The sequence below is a fragment of the Scyliorhinus canicula genome, chromosome 5, assembly GCF_902713615.1.
Source record: "Scyliorhinus canicula chromosome 5, sScyCan1.1, whole genome shotgun sequence".
In the NCBI taxonomy this organism is placed as follows: domain Eukaryota; kingdom Metazoa; phylum Chordata; class Chondrichthyes; order Carcharhiniformes; family Scyliorhinidae; genus Scyliorhinus; species Scyliorhinus canicula.
Window position 1 is genome coordinate 165,034,149 of NC_052150.1, and position 14,951 is coordinate 165,049,099.

Here is a 14,951-nt window from a genome sequence, read left to right on the forward strand (position 1 = left end):
TCCGGGTGCTCCGGTTTCCTCCCACAGTCCAAAGATGTGCGAGTTAGGTGGATTGGCCATGGTAAATTGCCCGTAGTGTCCTTAAAAGTAAGGTTAAGGGGGGGGGGGGGGGGGGGGGGGGGGGGGGGTTGTTGGGTTACGGGTATAGGGTGGATACGTGGGTTTGAGTAGGGTGATCATTGCTCGGCACAACATCGAGGGCCGAAGGGCTTGTTCTGTGCTGTACTTTCTATAATTCGTCAACAATTAATTCAGCAGTTAAAATCTATGGGGGTTTTTGGCAGGCAGCTGGCAACCAGCTTTTGTCTTGTTTAGATAGTTGAATGCTGGTACTTTCCAGAAATTGGCAAGAAAGTTAATATGCCCTCAACAAGAGACAAAATAGTCTAGCAAATTTTCAATTTGAAAAACAAAAAGTATAAACAATCAATATTGGGAATGCACCATTTTTTTAAAAATGAGCTACAAAAGAATAAAGATGGGTTGTGATGTTTTAGCTGCCGTCAGGTGCTGAGCTGGAGAGGAGGGAGCAGGTTTCGAATAGCACAGAAATTGTCTTAAAATCGTTTCTTCACTTTAAACACCTATGCTTGTGGTTTGATTTTGTTCTTTGCATACATTGTGAGCTAGAAAAGTAGCCTTCTGGAACGTGATTTTATCTTATAAAATGTGTGCTAGGAATGTCTTTATGCAACTAAAAGCATTATGGATTTCAAAATTTTCAAAAATTAGTTTTAAATACATCTAGTGTGGCATTCTGATTCACCACTGAAAAATAAGTGCTTATATGCACAATTTGTGTTCTGGGGAAATCACCTATTGATAGAAAGCGAGGGGACTTGTACAGTGGGTGCTTTTTCCACCGCTTCTGTATTAGCCAAAAGTAATTTATGAAACTTGAAATTATGGGATGTTATATACATATTCTAGTAAGTTTTTATAAATTGCTCTGTACTTTAGGGTGTAGTTTAAATTACAAAACTACAAATTCTCTTTAATATTAAGCATTCCTTCAACAAAGTATAATGGGGTGAATCCTCCGCTTCCCAGACGTATGCTTTTCGGTGACGCATCGTTGTTGGCAGTGGGATTCTCCATTCTGCAGCTGGCCAATGGGATTTCCCATTGTAGCCCCCCACGCCGCCAGGAAACTCGCAGGCGGGGGTGTTCTGCTGGTGGAATGGAGCATCCCGATGGCGGAGAATTCACCCCTATGTCTAATTAACCTTTTCTACCTTATTGATTTTGAAATATTTTTATTTGAACATTATTTAACAAGTCGCCTTTGGGAAAGTGACCAATTAATATAACTTATTCAACAATCAAGTATTTATGTATATTACTTCAGCTTCCTTCAGATATCAATCACAGTGATACACAAACTGCGTTCCCCTTCCCTCTACCCTCTAAACATATTTGCAATTATTGTTTTCATTTGTATCAGTTAGCTGTTGTATTTGTTGCTAATTTTGGATTGTCCATATATTTGTGGACAAGTTTTGTAAAGATGATCAAACTGAATTCAAAATGCCTTTATCCTTCAATTAACTCTTTTAAACAACTATTTATTTTCTTTCAGGGTTCTGATGGTGAACTGACAGACTTTGTGAGCTTCTACACTTTACCTTCCACGGTTATGCATCATCCTATTCATAAGAATCTTAAGGCTGCCTATTCCTTTTATAACGTCCACACTGAAACCCCACTTATTGATCTTATGAATGATGCACTAATAATTGCAAAATCGGTAAACCTTTTGTTCTTTAATCTCTTGAAGTGTAAGATCTAACAGCGTATATGACAGTTGCAGCATAAAATGTATTCATGGTTAATTGAGTTACAAAGATGTTTTGAGGGCAATATAGCAGTTACAGCATGACTTGTTTATGTGAACTGTGAAGTACTGAATACTGTTCTCGTAATGTAATTAATACCGCTTGTTTCTAGAATAAATTTGTTGAATTATATGTCGGAATTTACTGTCATTGAGCAAAGGGTCTCAAATCGTCAGCTATAGTTTGCTGGAAGTGCAATTCTGTGTACATTGCTGGTTCATGCATGGTTGGAGCTTTTAACTGTTTTCTAATAGGAGAGAGATCTTTATGACTAATGACACGAAGGAGTAGAGCCAAAAATGTAACATTTAAATAATAAGAGAGTTTTGGTGGGGATAAGAACTTGAAGTGCTAATGCATCCTAAAGTGGACTTGATTTGGATTTCCATTTAAGACTTACTTAAGACAACACAAATTCTGATTACTAGGATTTGAAGATACCTGAATGTTTGCGATTATCACTATACACATTTGTTGGCCTATCATAAATTTGTTGTTGTTGTGGAAGTTCATACTTATCGGTAGGGAGGGGGCATTAAGAGCATTTTTTTAAATTGATAATTGCTAGTAAATATTTCAATGCCAATGGACAGGTGATCATAAAATTTAATAAACTTCATAGAATCATAGAAAGCTCATGGCACCGAAGAAGACCACTTGTAGCGTAGTGTCTGCACAAGTTGGAAAACGAGACGCCCAGCCTGATCCCACTTTCCAGTATTTGGCCCATAGTCCTTCAGGTTACAGTACTTCAGGTGCATATCCAAACACCTTTTAAATGAGTTGAGGGTCTCTGCCCCTATTACACATTTAGACAATGAGTTCCAGACTCCCGCAACTCTCAAAGTGAAAAAAACCTCTCTTCATCTCCTCTCTAATCCTTCTGCCAATCACTTTAAATCGTTGCCCACTAGTTACTGACCACTCTGCTAAAGTAAATAGGTCCATCACAACTACTTTATCCAGATCCCTCACAATTGTGTCCATTTCAATCAGATCTCTACTTACTCTCACGCCAAGGAGAGAAACCCCAGCCTATTCAGTCTTTCCTTATTGCTGCAATTTTCCAGTCCTGGCAACATCCAAATAAATCCCCTCTGTACCCTCTCTAGTGTAATTGCATCCATTCTGTAATGAGGTGACCAGAACTGCACAGAGTACTCAGGTTGCGGCCTAACAAACCTTTTATATGGTTCCAGAATAACAGCCCTACTTTTATATTCTATGCCGTGGCAAATTAATGAAAGGATCCCACATGCCTTTTAAACACGTTATCAACCTGTGCTGCTACCTTCAGGGATCTGTACGCATTCACTCCACGGTTTCTCACTTCCTCTACACTTCTTAGTATCTTACCATTTATTGTGTATTCCCTTGGCTTGTTTGACCTCTCACATCTCTGGGTGGCACTGTTCTGCCCACCTGACCAGTCCATTGGTATCTCCCGAAAGTGCTAACCAATTCAGACAAGAATGAGCCTGATGAAGAGTAATGGGAATCTCAACAGGAACAGTGAACGTTAAGATTTGATGAAGGCATAATTAGGCTGTGATCTTGTGCGTTAGTTAGTATTATGCTGGCAATCATGGTCTTAAAGAATAGTTATTTGGATGAGCTACCAGGGAATGGTACATGGTTTGTTGACTCCATAAAACTGTACCCTGGAAAGAGTGAGTGTTTTCAGGAACAGGAGTATAATTAATATGCTTATAAAATATGTTCTTAATTAAGCTTCACAGTGTATTATTTAATTTCGGTAACTATGTTAGCTTGCCATTTCCTTAGAATAATTCTAGTATTGTAACACACTGGGTTAGTGCGTGGTCAATTCCAGCCCCACTTGACCCAGAGTCATAACACTAATTGAATTAACCAATAATTCTTAGAAAAATACCCAAAATCTTTGGTCCTTGGCTGTCCAATAATTACAGTCACCAGGTTTGTAAATTTAAACTCAATAACTTTCTATTTATAACAAGAACTATAAAATATGCAGTAAATACAACTGGTTAACTATTATGTAATTTATAACCCCCCCCCCCCACTTTAACTTGCCCCCATCCTCCACCACCCCCCCCCCCCCTCTCTCTCTCTCTCTCTGAAAGCGACTTTTTTTAAGGTGTTTAACTTTAAGTTCACCTTTCCTCAAAGTTGACTTTCAAATCCAGGTCTTTGTTTTCACCCTGTAATGGATTCCCTGTAGATTCATTGATTCAGATTCTCTGTAAGTAAAGAAATGCTTTAATTCTCAGCCTTTTTGTAAAGAGAAGAGAGGGAGCAGGTCCTTACCCCTGTCCTTCCAGAAGTCAAACTCATGTTTTTTTAGGTCTCTGGGAATCATACCACTCATGCAGGATCCAAACACCACCTGTTACCGAGCAGAATATAGCCTTTTGGCCAATTCATTGGTCATCAGCCAATCAATCAATCCAAGTCCCACCCCATTTCTTGGGTGCTGAAAGATCTGGGTCTTGCTGTCCAAAGCTAGCAACACCATATACTGTGATGTAACTTCTTGAATTCCTCGTTCTCGCCACTGCTTGTCTTAAAGATCGATGTCCATTAAGCATGTATGGATCAAAAATGATAATGACAAAAATAAAGGGAAAATAAGGGATTGAGTAGGAAGGATTCTTACACTAGTTAAGTGGTACAAAACTATCCAGTTTGGCAAACAGGAGTTAGAAAATTCTACGGCTACAGAAGGCGGAGATATTTTCATGCTTAAGTTGAAAATCAGAAACTCACTAAGTTTCATGTACAGATGCAGTGTCCTAAATCCAGCACCCTTGGGACAGAGACAGTGTCGGACTTTGGATTGTATTACCAACTCCTTCACACACACACAGGCTGTCTCTACCACACTCCGTACTAATCATCAATGTCGTAAAAATATGTAGGTTGTAGATCATGGGAAGAAGAGTTCTTTAGTGCTGCAAATCATCATGAGATTTAAAGACGTTCTGAATTGGATATTGCAGTTAAAGAATTAAAAATTTGATTGGACAAATATTTGAAAATCTCTCAGTCTTACAGTGGAGTGACAGCATTCGCTTGGATTGCAATAATTGGGACGAAAGGAAATAACTGATTTCTGATCCTCTCACTTAAAAGCAGCCAGAAATGTTGGAATCAGAATGTTCCCACTGGTGGAACAGACAGCTTTGTGTCTGGACTATAGGGAAGGCCTGGGGAGGCAGTTCGCAAAGCGCTGCAATGAATTCCGATCCGGTGTGTGTACAACTTACCATTATTCTTTGTTCTGGGTTCAACCTGAGAATACTTCACTCCCATTCCAGGAGCAGCACCCAAGTTAAAAATATTCAGTTTTTGAACCATTCCAGTTTTGGGATAGCCAGATTTGAGACACTCTACTTGTATTGTCATGTTTATCCCCCTATCTTCAGGTCTTTTTTTTCTGCTTTCTTTCTACAATTGATTCTTTGTAGACTGTTGCAGCAGTTATTTTACCCTGCTAAATAGTTGCTTCTCCTTATCTAAAAAATATTTTTGCAATCTTGTAACCCCAAATAACAGTTACGGTAAGTGAAATAATTTAGGCAAAGTGCAAGAAAAGTCCTCAGCGTGCAAGGAATCATTTTGAAAGGTTTTATTTTTTCTGGCACAGTCAACTCCCATCTATTTCCTAATAAATATTTTGTTTTGCTTTTACAGAAAGGATTTGATGTCTTGAATGCACTTGATCTGATGGAAAACAAAACATTCCTAGAAAAATTAAAATTTGGTATAGGTGATGGCAATTTACAGTACTATTTGTACAATTGGAGGTGCCCAGATATGGAACCTGAGAAGGTGAGAAGCACTGCTATCTTTATTGTAAACACTAAGGCCACAAATTCTAGAATTCAGAGTTTGGGTGGATTTAGTTATTTTGGATATCTTCGGTCAGAGTTGGTGCCAACATGGGTGTAACTTGGGCAGGAGAGGAAGATGTGGCATTGGCAAATCACTTGAGGTGGGTGGCATTAGTTGGGAGGAGAGAGTCCAAGTCAGTTATGTTGGTTTAAAAGCCTATTCCAATCATTACCAATCCCTCAGTCCCCTCAGTAAGAAGGTTAATTTTCCTGATCATGCTAGGGTGCCGAAGCCACACCCCAACTTGGATATCCTTACTAGTGCAATTGCAGTCTTTCAAGAATTTGGATGGTCAAATTTTCTGTTGCTTTTATGCCAGCAGAGTGTTTCAGATCCTGGGGACATAAGCTCACAATATGTGCATTAATATTTAGTTTGACACAGCCATTGCCTCTAGTTTTTCTAATTGGTGTTGGCTTTCAGTCGCACAATGCCTCAAATTTAAATTTCCCTTGTGTTGAGTTCCCTTCATGGCCTTGACGTCCAATCTCTAACCTGTAGCTGGATAACCCCCCTTAATTGCTTTGGGTCTGACCTTTTTTGCATTCCCCTCTATTCACACCACCATTGGTGTCCATGCCTTCACCCATCTAGGTCTTGAAATCCCTCCAAAACCACCCTGATTCACATTCTTCTCCTCCTTAAGCCCTTAGTAAAATACAGCACTTTACCAAACGTTATTCACCCTTTCTAGCGTCTCCTTTACCATGGGCATTTATTTTCTGATGACTTTTGTGTAGCATTCTGGGATGTATTCTTATGTTAAATGTGCTGTATAAATGAAGTTGTTGGTATAAGAACAAACAATTTTTAAGTGCTATTGAGCATTAGAGACCAAAATATATTATTCATTGAGATATTTCACTGGTACTATTTCATAAGAATTGTTTGGGGATCTGGCTTACAAGAAGAAGTAATTTGTTAAAGCAGTTTAAAATAATTCTGCCTTCACCAGTTTAAATATGATGATGAAGGTGTATTCAGCTCATCTATATATCCATGCTGAATGCTGCGTGTGGTTCAAGATCTTCACCATCACTGTCATATTTGGAAATACATTAAACTTGAATTTGTAACATGTTGAAGTTTCTGAGGTGAACAGAATTAGGTAACCTTAATTAATCTTCTGCATTCAGCTAATAATAGTTAATCTTTTTTGCTAAGCCTGAATAATATGGCAGCCTAATTGAAGAAGGCAACACAGGTTTTTCTAACTTATTTTAGGTAGTCCACATATACATATCTTGAAACATGATAGTTAATAATGGAAACAATCGTTTTTTTTAAGTTTGACAGTGCCCAGCTTGTAACATTTTGGGATAGCATTTGTGCTACTAACTGTAACTGTTCATTAATTAAATAATCCACAACTATATAGGGAAGACCATGCAGGTCTCGTGCCATACCTACAGCACATGGGAGTTTGGGGAGAGCATTGCAATCCCAGACAACAATGTTTACAGCAAGTAACTGCATCATGAGGAACTTGAGCTCACAGCTGTTGAGCTGGGGTCTGAGACACCGACTTTGCTGTGCATCAGGAAAGGGGAGAGATCCCTGCACACTTTGATTTAGGAAGTATGAACCTGTGTGGGAGAAGGGTTTAATTTGTGGTGCACTGGTACCAGCGCAGCGGAAAGAGGGAGCTGTGCCATTGAGACGGACAGTTAAGCCGGGCTGAGTCCAGTTTTCTGGTGAATTGAATATTGAGAACAGATAGAGCTTTAAACTTAGGAAGTGGTGGGATAGGATGATTCAGCAAAGAGTAATTTCAAAAAAATTAAAAGAAATGTTAAGGATGTACAGCAATTTGGGTAAAAACAGAGTGGGTCAGGAAGGAACAGAGAGCTGAACAAAGGTAATGGAGTATTAGTAACTAGAATGACATAAGGGAAAAATAAAATAGCTAGGCATTGTAATTGAATGCATGATGCAACCACAACAAAATTATTATTTTAAAAATAAATTTAAAGGGTCCAATTAATTTGTTTTTCAATTAAGGGGCAATTTAATGTGGCCAGTCCACCTACCCTGCACATCTTTGGGTTGTGGGGGTGAGACCCACGCAGACACTGGGAGAATGCGGAAACTCCACAAGGACAGTGACCCGGGGCCCTGGAGAGAACCTGGTTCCTCGGCACCATGAGGCAGCAGCAAACACGACAAAATTGATAAATTAATAGGACAGAAATTATCCTTTAATGAGATGTGTTTGCAGACCACTGTTCGGAATTAAATATTCCAGGATCCTTGACCTTTAGAAGAGTTCAGCAAAATGCAAAACTGGAGGAATTGCCCCAATATTAAAGATGGGATCAAGACTGTAAAGAAAAAGGATCTTGGCTCTGAAAATCAAAATGTAGAATCCGTTTGGGTAGAATTAAGAAACATTAGTGTGTGTAGTTTACAAGCCCCTAAACAGTAGTTATAGCGCTGGGCAGAGTGTAAATCAGGAAATTAGAAGGTGCATGTAACAAGGGAAATATAATAATTAGGTTGGAGGAGTAGGGGATCTTTAATTTTCTTATCGAGGGGCAAACCAAATTTGCTGAAATGGTGTTGAGGATGAGTTCATGGAATGCATTCATAGTTTTCTTGATCAAGTATCAAGTTTGTATGAGACCGAATTATTTAATCTTGTAGTAAAGGAAAGATTGATCATAATACAGCAGAATTTTATATTGAGTTTGAGTGATCTAATTAAGTACAAAACCCGGATCTTAAATCCAAACAAAGCAAACTATGAAGGTCTGAGGGGTGAGTTGGTTAAAGTAGATTGGGGAACTAGGTTAAAAGATATGATGGCAAATAGGCGATAGTTTCATAGTTTGCAACACTTGCATTCTCTTAAGGAATAATATATTTGGGTAGCATGGTGGTTAGCATAAATGCTTCACAGCTCCAGGGTCTCAGGTTCGATTCCCGGCTGGGTCACTGTCTGTGCGGAGTCTGCACGTCCTCCCCGTGTGTGCGTGGGTTTCCTCCGGGTGCTCCGGTTTCCTCCCACAGTCCAAAGATGTGCGGGTTAGGTGGATTGGCTATGCTAAATTGCCCTTAGTGTTCTAAAAAATAAGGTTGGGGGGGGGGGGGGGGGGTTTGTTGGGTTACTGGTATAGGGTGGATACGTTGACTTGAGTAGGGTGATCATTGCTCGGCACAACATCGAGGGCCGAAGGGCCTGTTCTGTGCTGTACTGTTCTATGTTCTATATCCCTGGAAAAGTCATCCAGCTATGGCTAATAATAGAGTTAAAGTTGATAGATTAAAGGAAGAGGCTTATAATGCTGCCAAAGTAGCTTACAGGTACTTACAGGATCTTAAAACACAGCAAAGACTGACAAAAAAAGAAAGATATGAGACTAAACAAATTAGCGCCATTAAAATATATAACTTCCTATCACCTCAGCGTTGCATTTGAGGGAGAGCGGAGGGGGTTGGGGGGTACCCCAAAGATTCGCTGGTGAATTCATGGCAATTGTCCAGTCGAACTAACTTCCTCGCTAACTTCATTGGTTCTGCCAGCTTTACACTCATAGTTATTCTGAAAGAGGTAGAATTTTTTTTTTTTCTAACTTCAGAGTAACCATTTTAAAGATCCAGACCGAGCCCCACATGGGTCACACCCCTGACCCAACTGGGCTTAACCCGAACCGAATCCATACCCCAACTCCCTCAATTTCCACAGTGGCTAGCCCCCCCCCCCCTCCCCCAATCCATGTCCGGACCTGGACCCAGACAGCTAGTGCCATAAACAGGAACATGATCTCCTTAACTGTGCTCCTTTTACACCTTGCTGTTGGAGCCACTGAGCTGTTTCGCTGCTTCAGCCTCACCCAGCCTGAGTCAGAAGGATGGGTGAGGCAGGGGTTTTGGATTTCAAGTGAAGGCAAGTTGCTACAGAATGGAAGTATGCCACTGATTGCCACTCCAATGAAGTTACGGGCCAATGTAAAAATTGCTGTAGGTATGTAAAAATGAGAAGAGATTAGTGAAAGTAAGCGTGAACCTATTAGAGGCAGAGACAGGAGAAATTATAGTGGGATATGTGGAAGTGGCAGATGTTCAACAAATACCTTGTGTCTGTCTACATGGTGGAATAAACAATCAGAATAATGAAAACCAAGAATGAATGAAAATTAGGAATTTAAGGATATTGATATTCATAAAGAATTAGTACTAGAGAAATTATTGGAGCTAAAAGCCAAAAAATTCTTGAACCTGATGATCTACGCCCTAGAATTTTGAAAGTTATGGCTTGCAGAGTAGTGATTGCATTGGTTTTTATTTTCCAAATTTTCTTATATTCTAGACTGATTCCTGTGCATTGGGACATAGTAAACACAATGCCATTATTCGGGAAAGCAGGGAGAGAACAAACAGGACGATATCTCAGTTAGCCTGACATCAGAGGCAGGAAAAATGTTATCGGGGTGTGATAACAGGACGCTTAAAAATTATATGATTGGGCTGAGTCAACACAGATAGTGAAAAGAATATTGTGTTTGACAATCCCTAGGTTTTTTGAGGATATGTCTAGTGGTGTAGATAAGGGGTAACCATGGATGAAGTCTCCTTGAAATTTCAAAACGCATTTCATAAAAGCTTATTACATAAAATTTGGGATTGCGGGTAATATACTAGCATGGATTTGAGGATTGGCTAATTGACAGAAAAGAGTAGAAATAACGGATCATTTTCATGTTGAAAGGTTATAATTAATTGTTTGCCACAGGATCAGTGGTTGGGCCTCAGCTGTGTACAAGCTATATTGATGGCTTTGATGAGATTGAATGTATCCATGTTTGCTGATGGTACAAAGTAGGAAAGTAATCTGTGAAGAGACTACAAAGAGGCTGCTAAAATACAGGCTAACTGAGTGGGTATGAATTTGGCAGATGTAATATAATGTGGAGAAATGAGAAGCTATTAATTTTGATGGGAAGAATATCAAGGCAGAATATTTTTTTAATAGACTGGGAAATGTTGGTGGTCAGAGGCATCTGGGTGTTCTCGCACACACATCGCAGGAAGTTAGCATACACTACAGCAAGCAATTTGGAAGACATTTGGCATGTTAGCCTTTAATACAAGGGGGTTGGAGCATAAAAAAACCTTACTGCAATGTTATAGGTGTTAAGGAGACCACACCTGGAATACTGTGTATAGTTTTGGTCCCCTTACCTAAGGAATACACACTAACCTTAGAGGGTGTGCAAAATGGGTTTACTGGACTGATTCCTGGAATGAGAGGTTTGTCCTATGAGGAGACTAGGCCTAAATTCCCCAGAACTTCGAGGAATGAGAGAAGGATCTTATTCAAACATAAAATTCTTAGGGATTTGACTTGTTGTTTTTGGGAGGCTATTTCTCCTGACTGGGGACTCCAGAACACAGGGTCATGGATCTTGGTGGGACTGAGATGAAAAATCCTTCATTGAATGGTTCATGAACCTTTTGCAGTTCTTGACTCCAAAGAACTATGGGTGCTTTGACCTTTTAAATATGTTCAAGTCAGAGATCAACATATTTAGCATACTAAGGAAATCAAGGGACAATGTGTGAAGATGCAGCTGAGGTGGAGGATCAGCCATAATTTGATTCAATGGCAGAGCAGGCTTGATAAGTCAAACTGCCTACTTCTATTATGTTTTTATGCTCTTTAAGCATCAGAACTCCAAATGTTGGTTCTGGTGTAACAATCATTACAACTGGAGCAAGTAGCTGAAATGTTGAGTAATTTCAGTTACCGTGTGACTTTCTGAAATTCAACAAATCTTAAAGTTCAGAACAATGTTAATCTAGTTTACTTATTTTGTAATGTTTATTTATTTTGGTGATTTTAAAAACTAATTTACACAAGCTCCTTTGCAAATATAATTTTAGGCAAACTGGGATGAGTTGTTGGGAGTCCAATCTTACAGATATTGGTGATAAACAATAAACTTAAAAAATGAAAAAATCAATTATGATTGCCCTCTGTTTTTTTATTTGTTCATGGGATGTGGGCGTCGCTGGCTAGGCCAGCATTTATTGTCCATCCCTGAGAGCATTTAAGAGTCAATTGCATTGCTGTGGATCTGGAGTCCAGTGAATGTGTGGGCAGCACGGTAGCATTGTGGATAGCACAATTGCTTCACAGCTCCAGGGTCCCAGGTTCAATTCCCGGCTTGGGTCACTGTCTGTGCGGAGTCTACACATTCTCCCTGTGTGCGTGGCTTTCCTCCGGGTGCTCCGGTTTCCTACCACAGTCCCAAGATGTGCAGGTTAGGTGGATTGGCCATGATAAATTGCCCTTAGTGTCCAAAATTGCCCTTAGTGTTGGGTGGGGTGACTGGGTTGTGGGGATAGGGTGGAGGTGTTGACCTCAGGTAGGGTGCTCTTTCCAAGAGCCAATGCAGACTCGATGGGCCGAGTGGCCTCCTTCTGCACTGTAAATTCTATCAACTAGATGGGTTTTTATGACAATCGAAAATGGGTTTACAGTCACTTTTTAGACTTAATTCCGAATTTTTATTGATTTCAAATTTCACCATCTGCCATGGCAGAACTCGAGCCCAGGTCCCCAGAGCATGACTCTAGGTCTCTGGATTACTAGTCCAGTGGTGATACCACTATGCCACTATCATATGCCGATAAGCTCCCATTGAAGTGTTTTGTCACTACCACCATGTCCAGCAAATAATTCTAAATATTTACCACTTTTAAGTATATAATAACTTATAAAATGTACTTCTAGTTCTATGTTCCTGCCCTTTTTAAAATGCTGTGGTTGTATGCAATCTTTCAATTATGTCCTCACTTAATTATTGCATTTTAAAATTTCCATAGCGTTATTCATGAAAGCTTGTCTATCTTCCCCCTACTTTCACTGAAAATTTTGATTTCCTTTTTCTGTAGGTTGGTCTAGTGCTGCAGTAGAACAGTCTACTACTGCTGTCGAATCTCTTCATTGAAGCCCAGGGTCCAATATCATGCCTTTGTTCAGTGACAAAAATCTACCAGCTCAACACACAACTTTGTGAAAGGAGCTAGTAGTTCCAGCCACACTTTGCTTTCAACAGAATGGAGACGATTGATTCTTTTTTAGGATTTGATTTTATTGTGCAGTAAAGTGTTGCATAATTGTTTGTTGAGAATTTAAATCACTATGAATTTTATCTTTTAACTATTGGCAACCTGAATAAGAATTCTCATCAATGCCTAAGATGATTTTGAATGCACTTTTGTTGGTTTCAAGAGGCAAACCTACATTTAGACATTCATGAAGAACATGTTACTGCTACCTAATGTAGTGAGGAACACAAGGCTTCTTTTGCAGAATGACAACTCAGTCTTTTGTACAAATGAGGTTCAGTAATAAATTGCGTGAAGAAGAAAATTGTTACTGCTATATCTTGTGGGTGGTCATGTACTGCCAGACAGATTTCTATTTATTGACCAGTGTTTTTTTTTAAGTGTTCACTATGGGAACATTGAAGGACCTATGGTACAAACTGATTTTTACCCATTTGTGTCATATTTGTAATGGAATGTGGGAATGTTTTTGCAATAATGCATTAGTGCAAATTCCAGAATTTTCAGCAATGCAGATAAATTGGAAAATGTCCCACTCTATTCCGTATGCATCCGCAATGTCTGCAATGCAACCTGGCTGCTCATAGGTAGTATTCATGGCTTATTTGTGAAAGAGGCGACATTCCCCACATTTTTTATGTAAGGCTGGGGCAACGCTTTATTTGTCACTGTTAGTTTTTAAGCTTTTTTTAAATGCCACCTGGTGTGGCTCAATAGCAGTGGTGAAAGTACTTGCTTTACAGTTCATTGATCAGGGATTGAAGTCCTGAAGCTGCTTGACTTTTGAGATGCGAGCCTGGTTTGTGACTAATTTTCAGGTCACTGGACAAGCCATAACAGGAGCAATTGAGTTGGCGACGTTAAAGAGAACAGCAGCTGAAGGCTGCATGTAGTGGCAATCACACCGATACATGTAGATTTAAAATATTTTTAAAATCATGATGGGTTAGCATCTTTCTCCTGCCAAATCTTTTTTCATTCTCTACACATGAACATTTGGGTATTTCTTTTTTCTCCAGACGCCTGGACATGGAGTCAAATATGTATTTTTTTTTAAGCATAAACTGCACATGTGAATACCTGACAACAAAACTAAATCAAAGGGAATAGTTTTTTTTAAAAAACGAGTGAAAGCTGAAAGCTTTGTTCTATGTTGTGTTTTGCACAAATTATGTTAAAAGGAAGGATTTGGGCCTTGTTTGTTAAAGCATGTTTAGCTGTTCAGCAGCTTAAAACTTTGCCTGGTCAAGTGACGGGTTATGTACAGTTTACTATTATTGCTATGCATGCTTCACTGAAAAGGCCCCACACTAGAAAATGTGTGAAAAATTACCTATTCATAAATCGGTTCTGGAATGGTTTAAATGTTGCCAGAGGAAGAATATACTTTTTGATTTCAGTAATGTTTTAAGGTCACCAGCATGACTGTTTGATGTCTGAATTAATAAAAATCATTACAACTTTGCTATTACTTGTGCATGCTTTGATTCTTTCAATTAGTGTAAACTTTGATACTTTCAATTAGTGTAAACTTTGAATGTATTTAATTATGTCACTTAAAATCGATAAATTTTAGACAGTGTAATACAGTTGAGTCATCCTGTAAGCCTAACCTTTGTACCATTATATATATATCCGAATGGATGCTTTTGTTTTGCTCCTTTTTTCCCCCCCTAGATCTCCCTTCACAATTAACTGCTGAGAGAACCGATTCTTCAGCATGACCTAATTTTGATTTGAGGTCAATTGTTCTCCAATTTTGAATTTATCTCGATGGTAATTGGTCTATTTCTGCCAGACATCTTGGCCATGATATGAATGAGATTGGAAAAGTGAGAATAATTATGGATGTAAACCTGTAACCTCTCTGCATGTTGTATTCCAGTTTCTGTTTTACTATTCAATAAAACCTACTGGAAAATTATATTCTAGAGGTTAGAATAAGGGCATGGTTAGATTTAGATCCCACACCTTTAATGAATAAGCCGCTAATAATCTTATTTCATGTGTGTGAACTGTCTATTTCAATGAGGTGTTAGGGGACTGTTGTATCCTGTATAACCAGAAACCAGTAAAGCGCTACAGGCTGCAAAGGAATTTTGGAAGAAAGGGGTAGGAAATTGTGACTAGAATGGAAAACAAAGGAATAGTTTTACATGTAGGATA

The 14,951-nt window shown here is 39.1% G+C and overlaps 1 protein-coding gene across 8 annotated transcripts in view; it reads left to right on the plus strand.

The window, feature by feature from the left end:
* nmt2 (N-myristoyltransferase 2) overlaps positions 1-14,256 on the plus strand; it is a 57,547-nt gene extending 43,291 nt beyond the window's left edge. For all 8 annotated transcript variants that reach the window (XM_038797956.1, XM_038797954.1, XM_038797955.1 and 5 more), the window contains 3 exons: positions 1,580-1,747; positions 5,511-5,648; positions 12,609-14,256. In XM_038797956.1, the coding sequence (XP_038653884.1) occupies positions 1,580-1,747; positions 5,511-5,648; positions 12,609-12,629 (327 nt within the window). In that variant the 3' untranslated portion in view covers positions 12,630-14,256. The remainder of the gene's footprint in view (positions 1-1,579; positions 1,748-5,510; positions 5,649-12,608) is intronic.
* Positions 14,257-14,951: the final 695 nt, after the last annotated feature.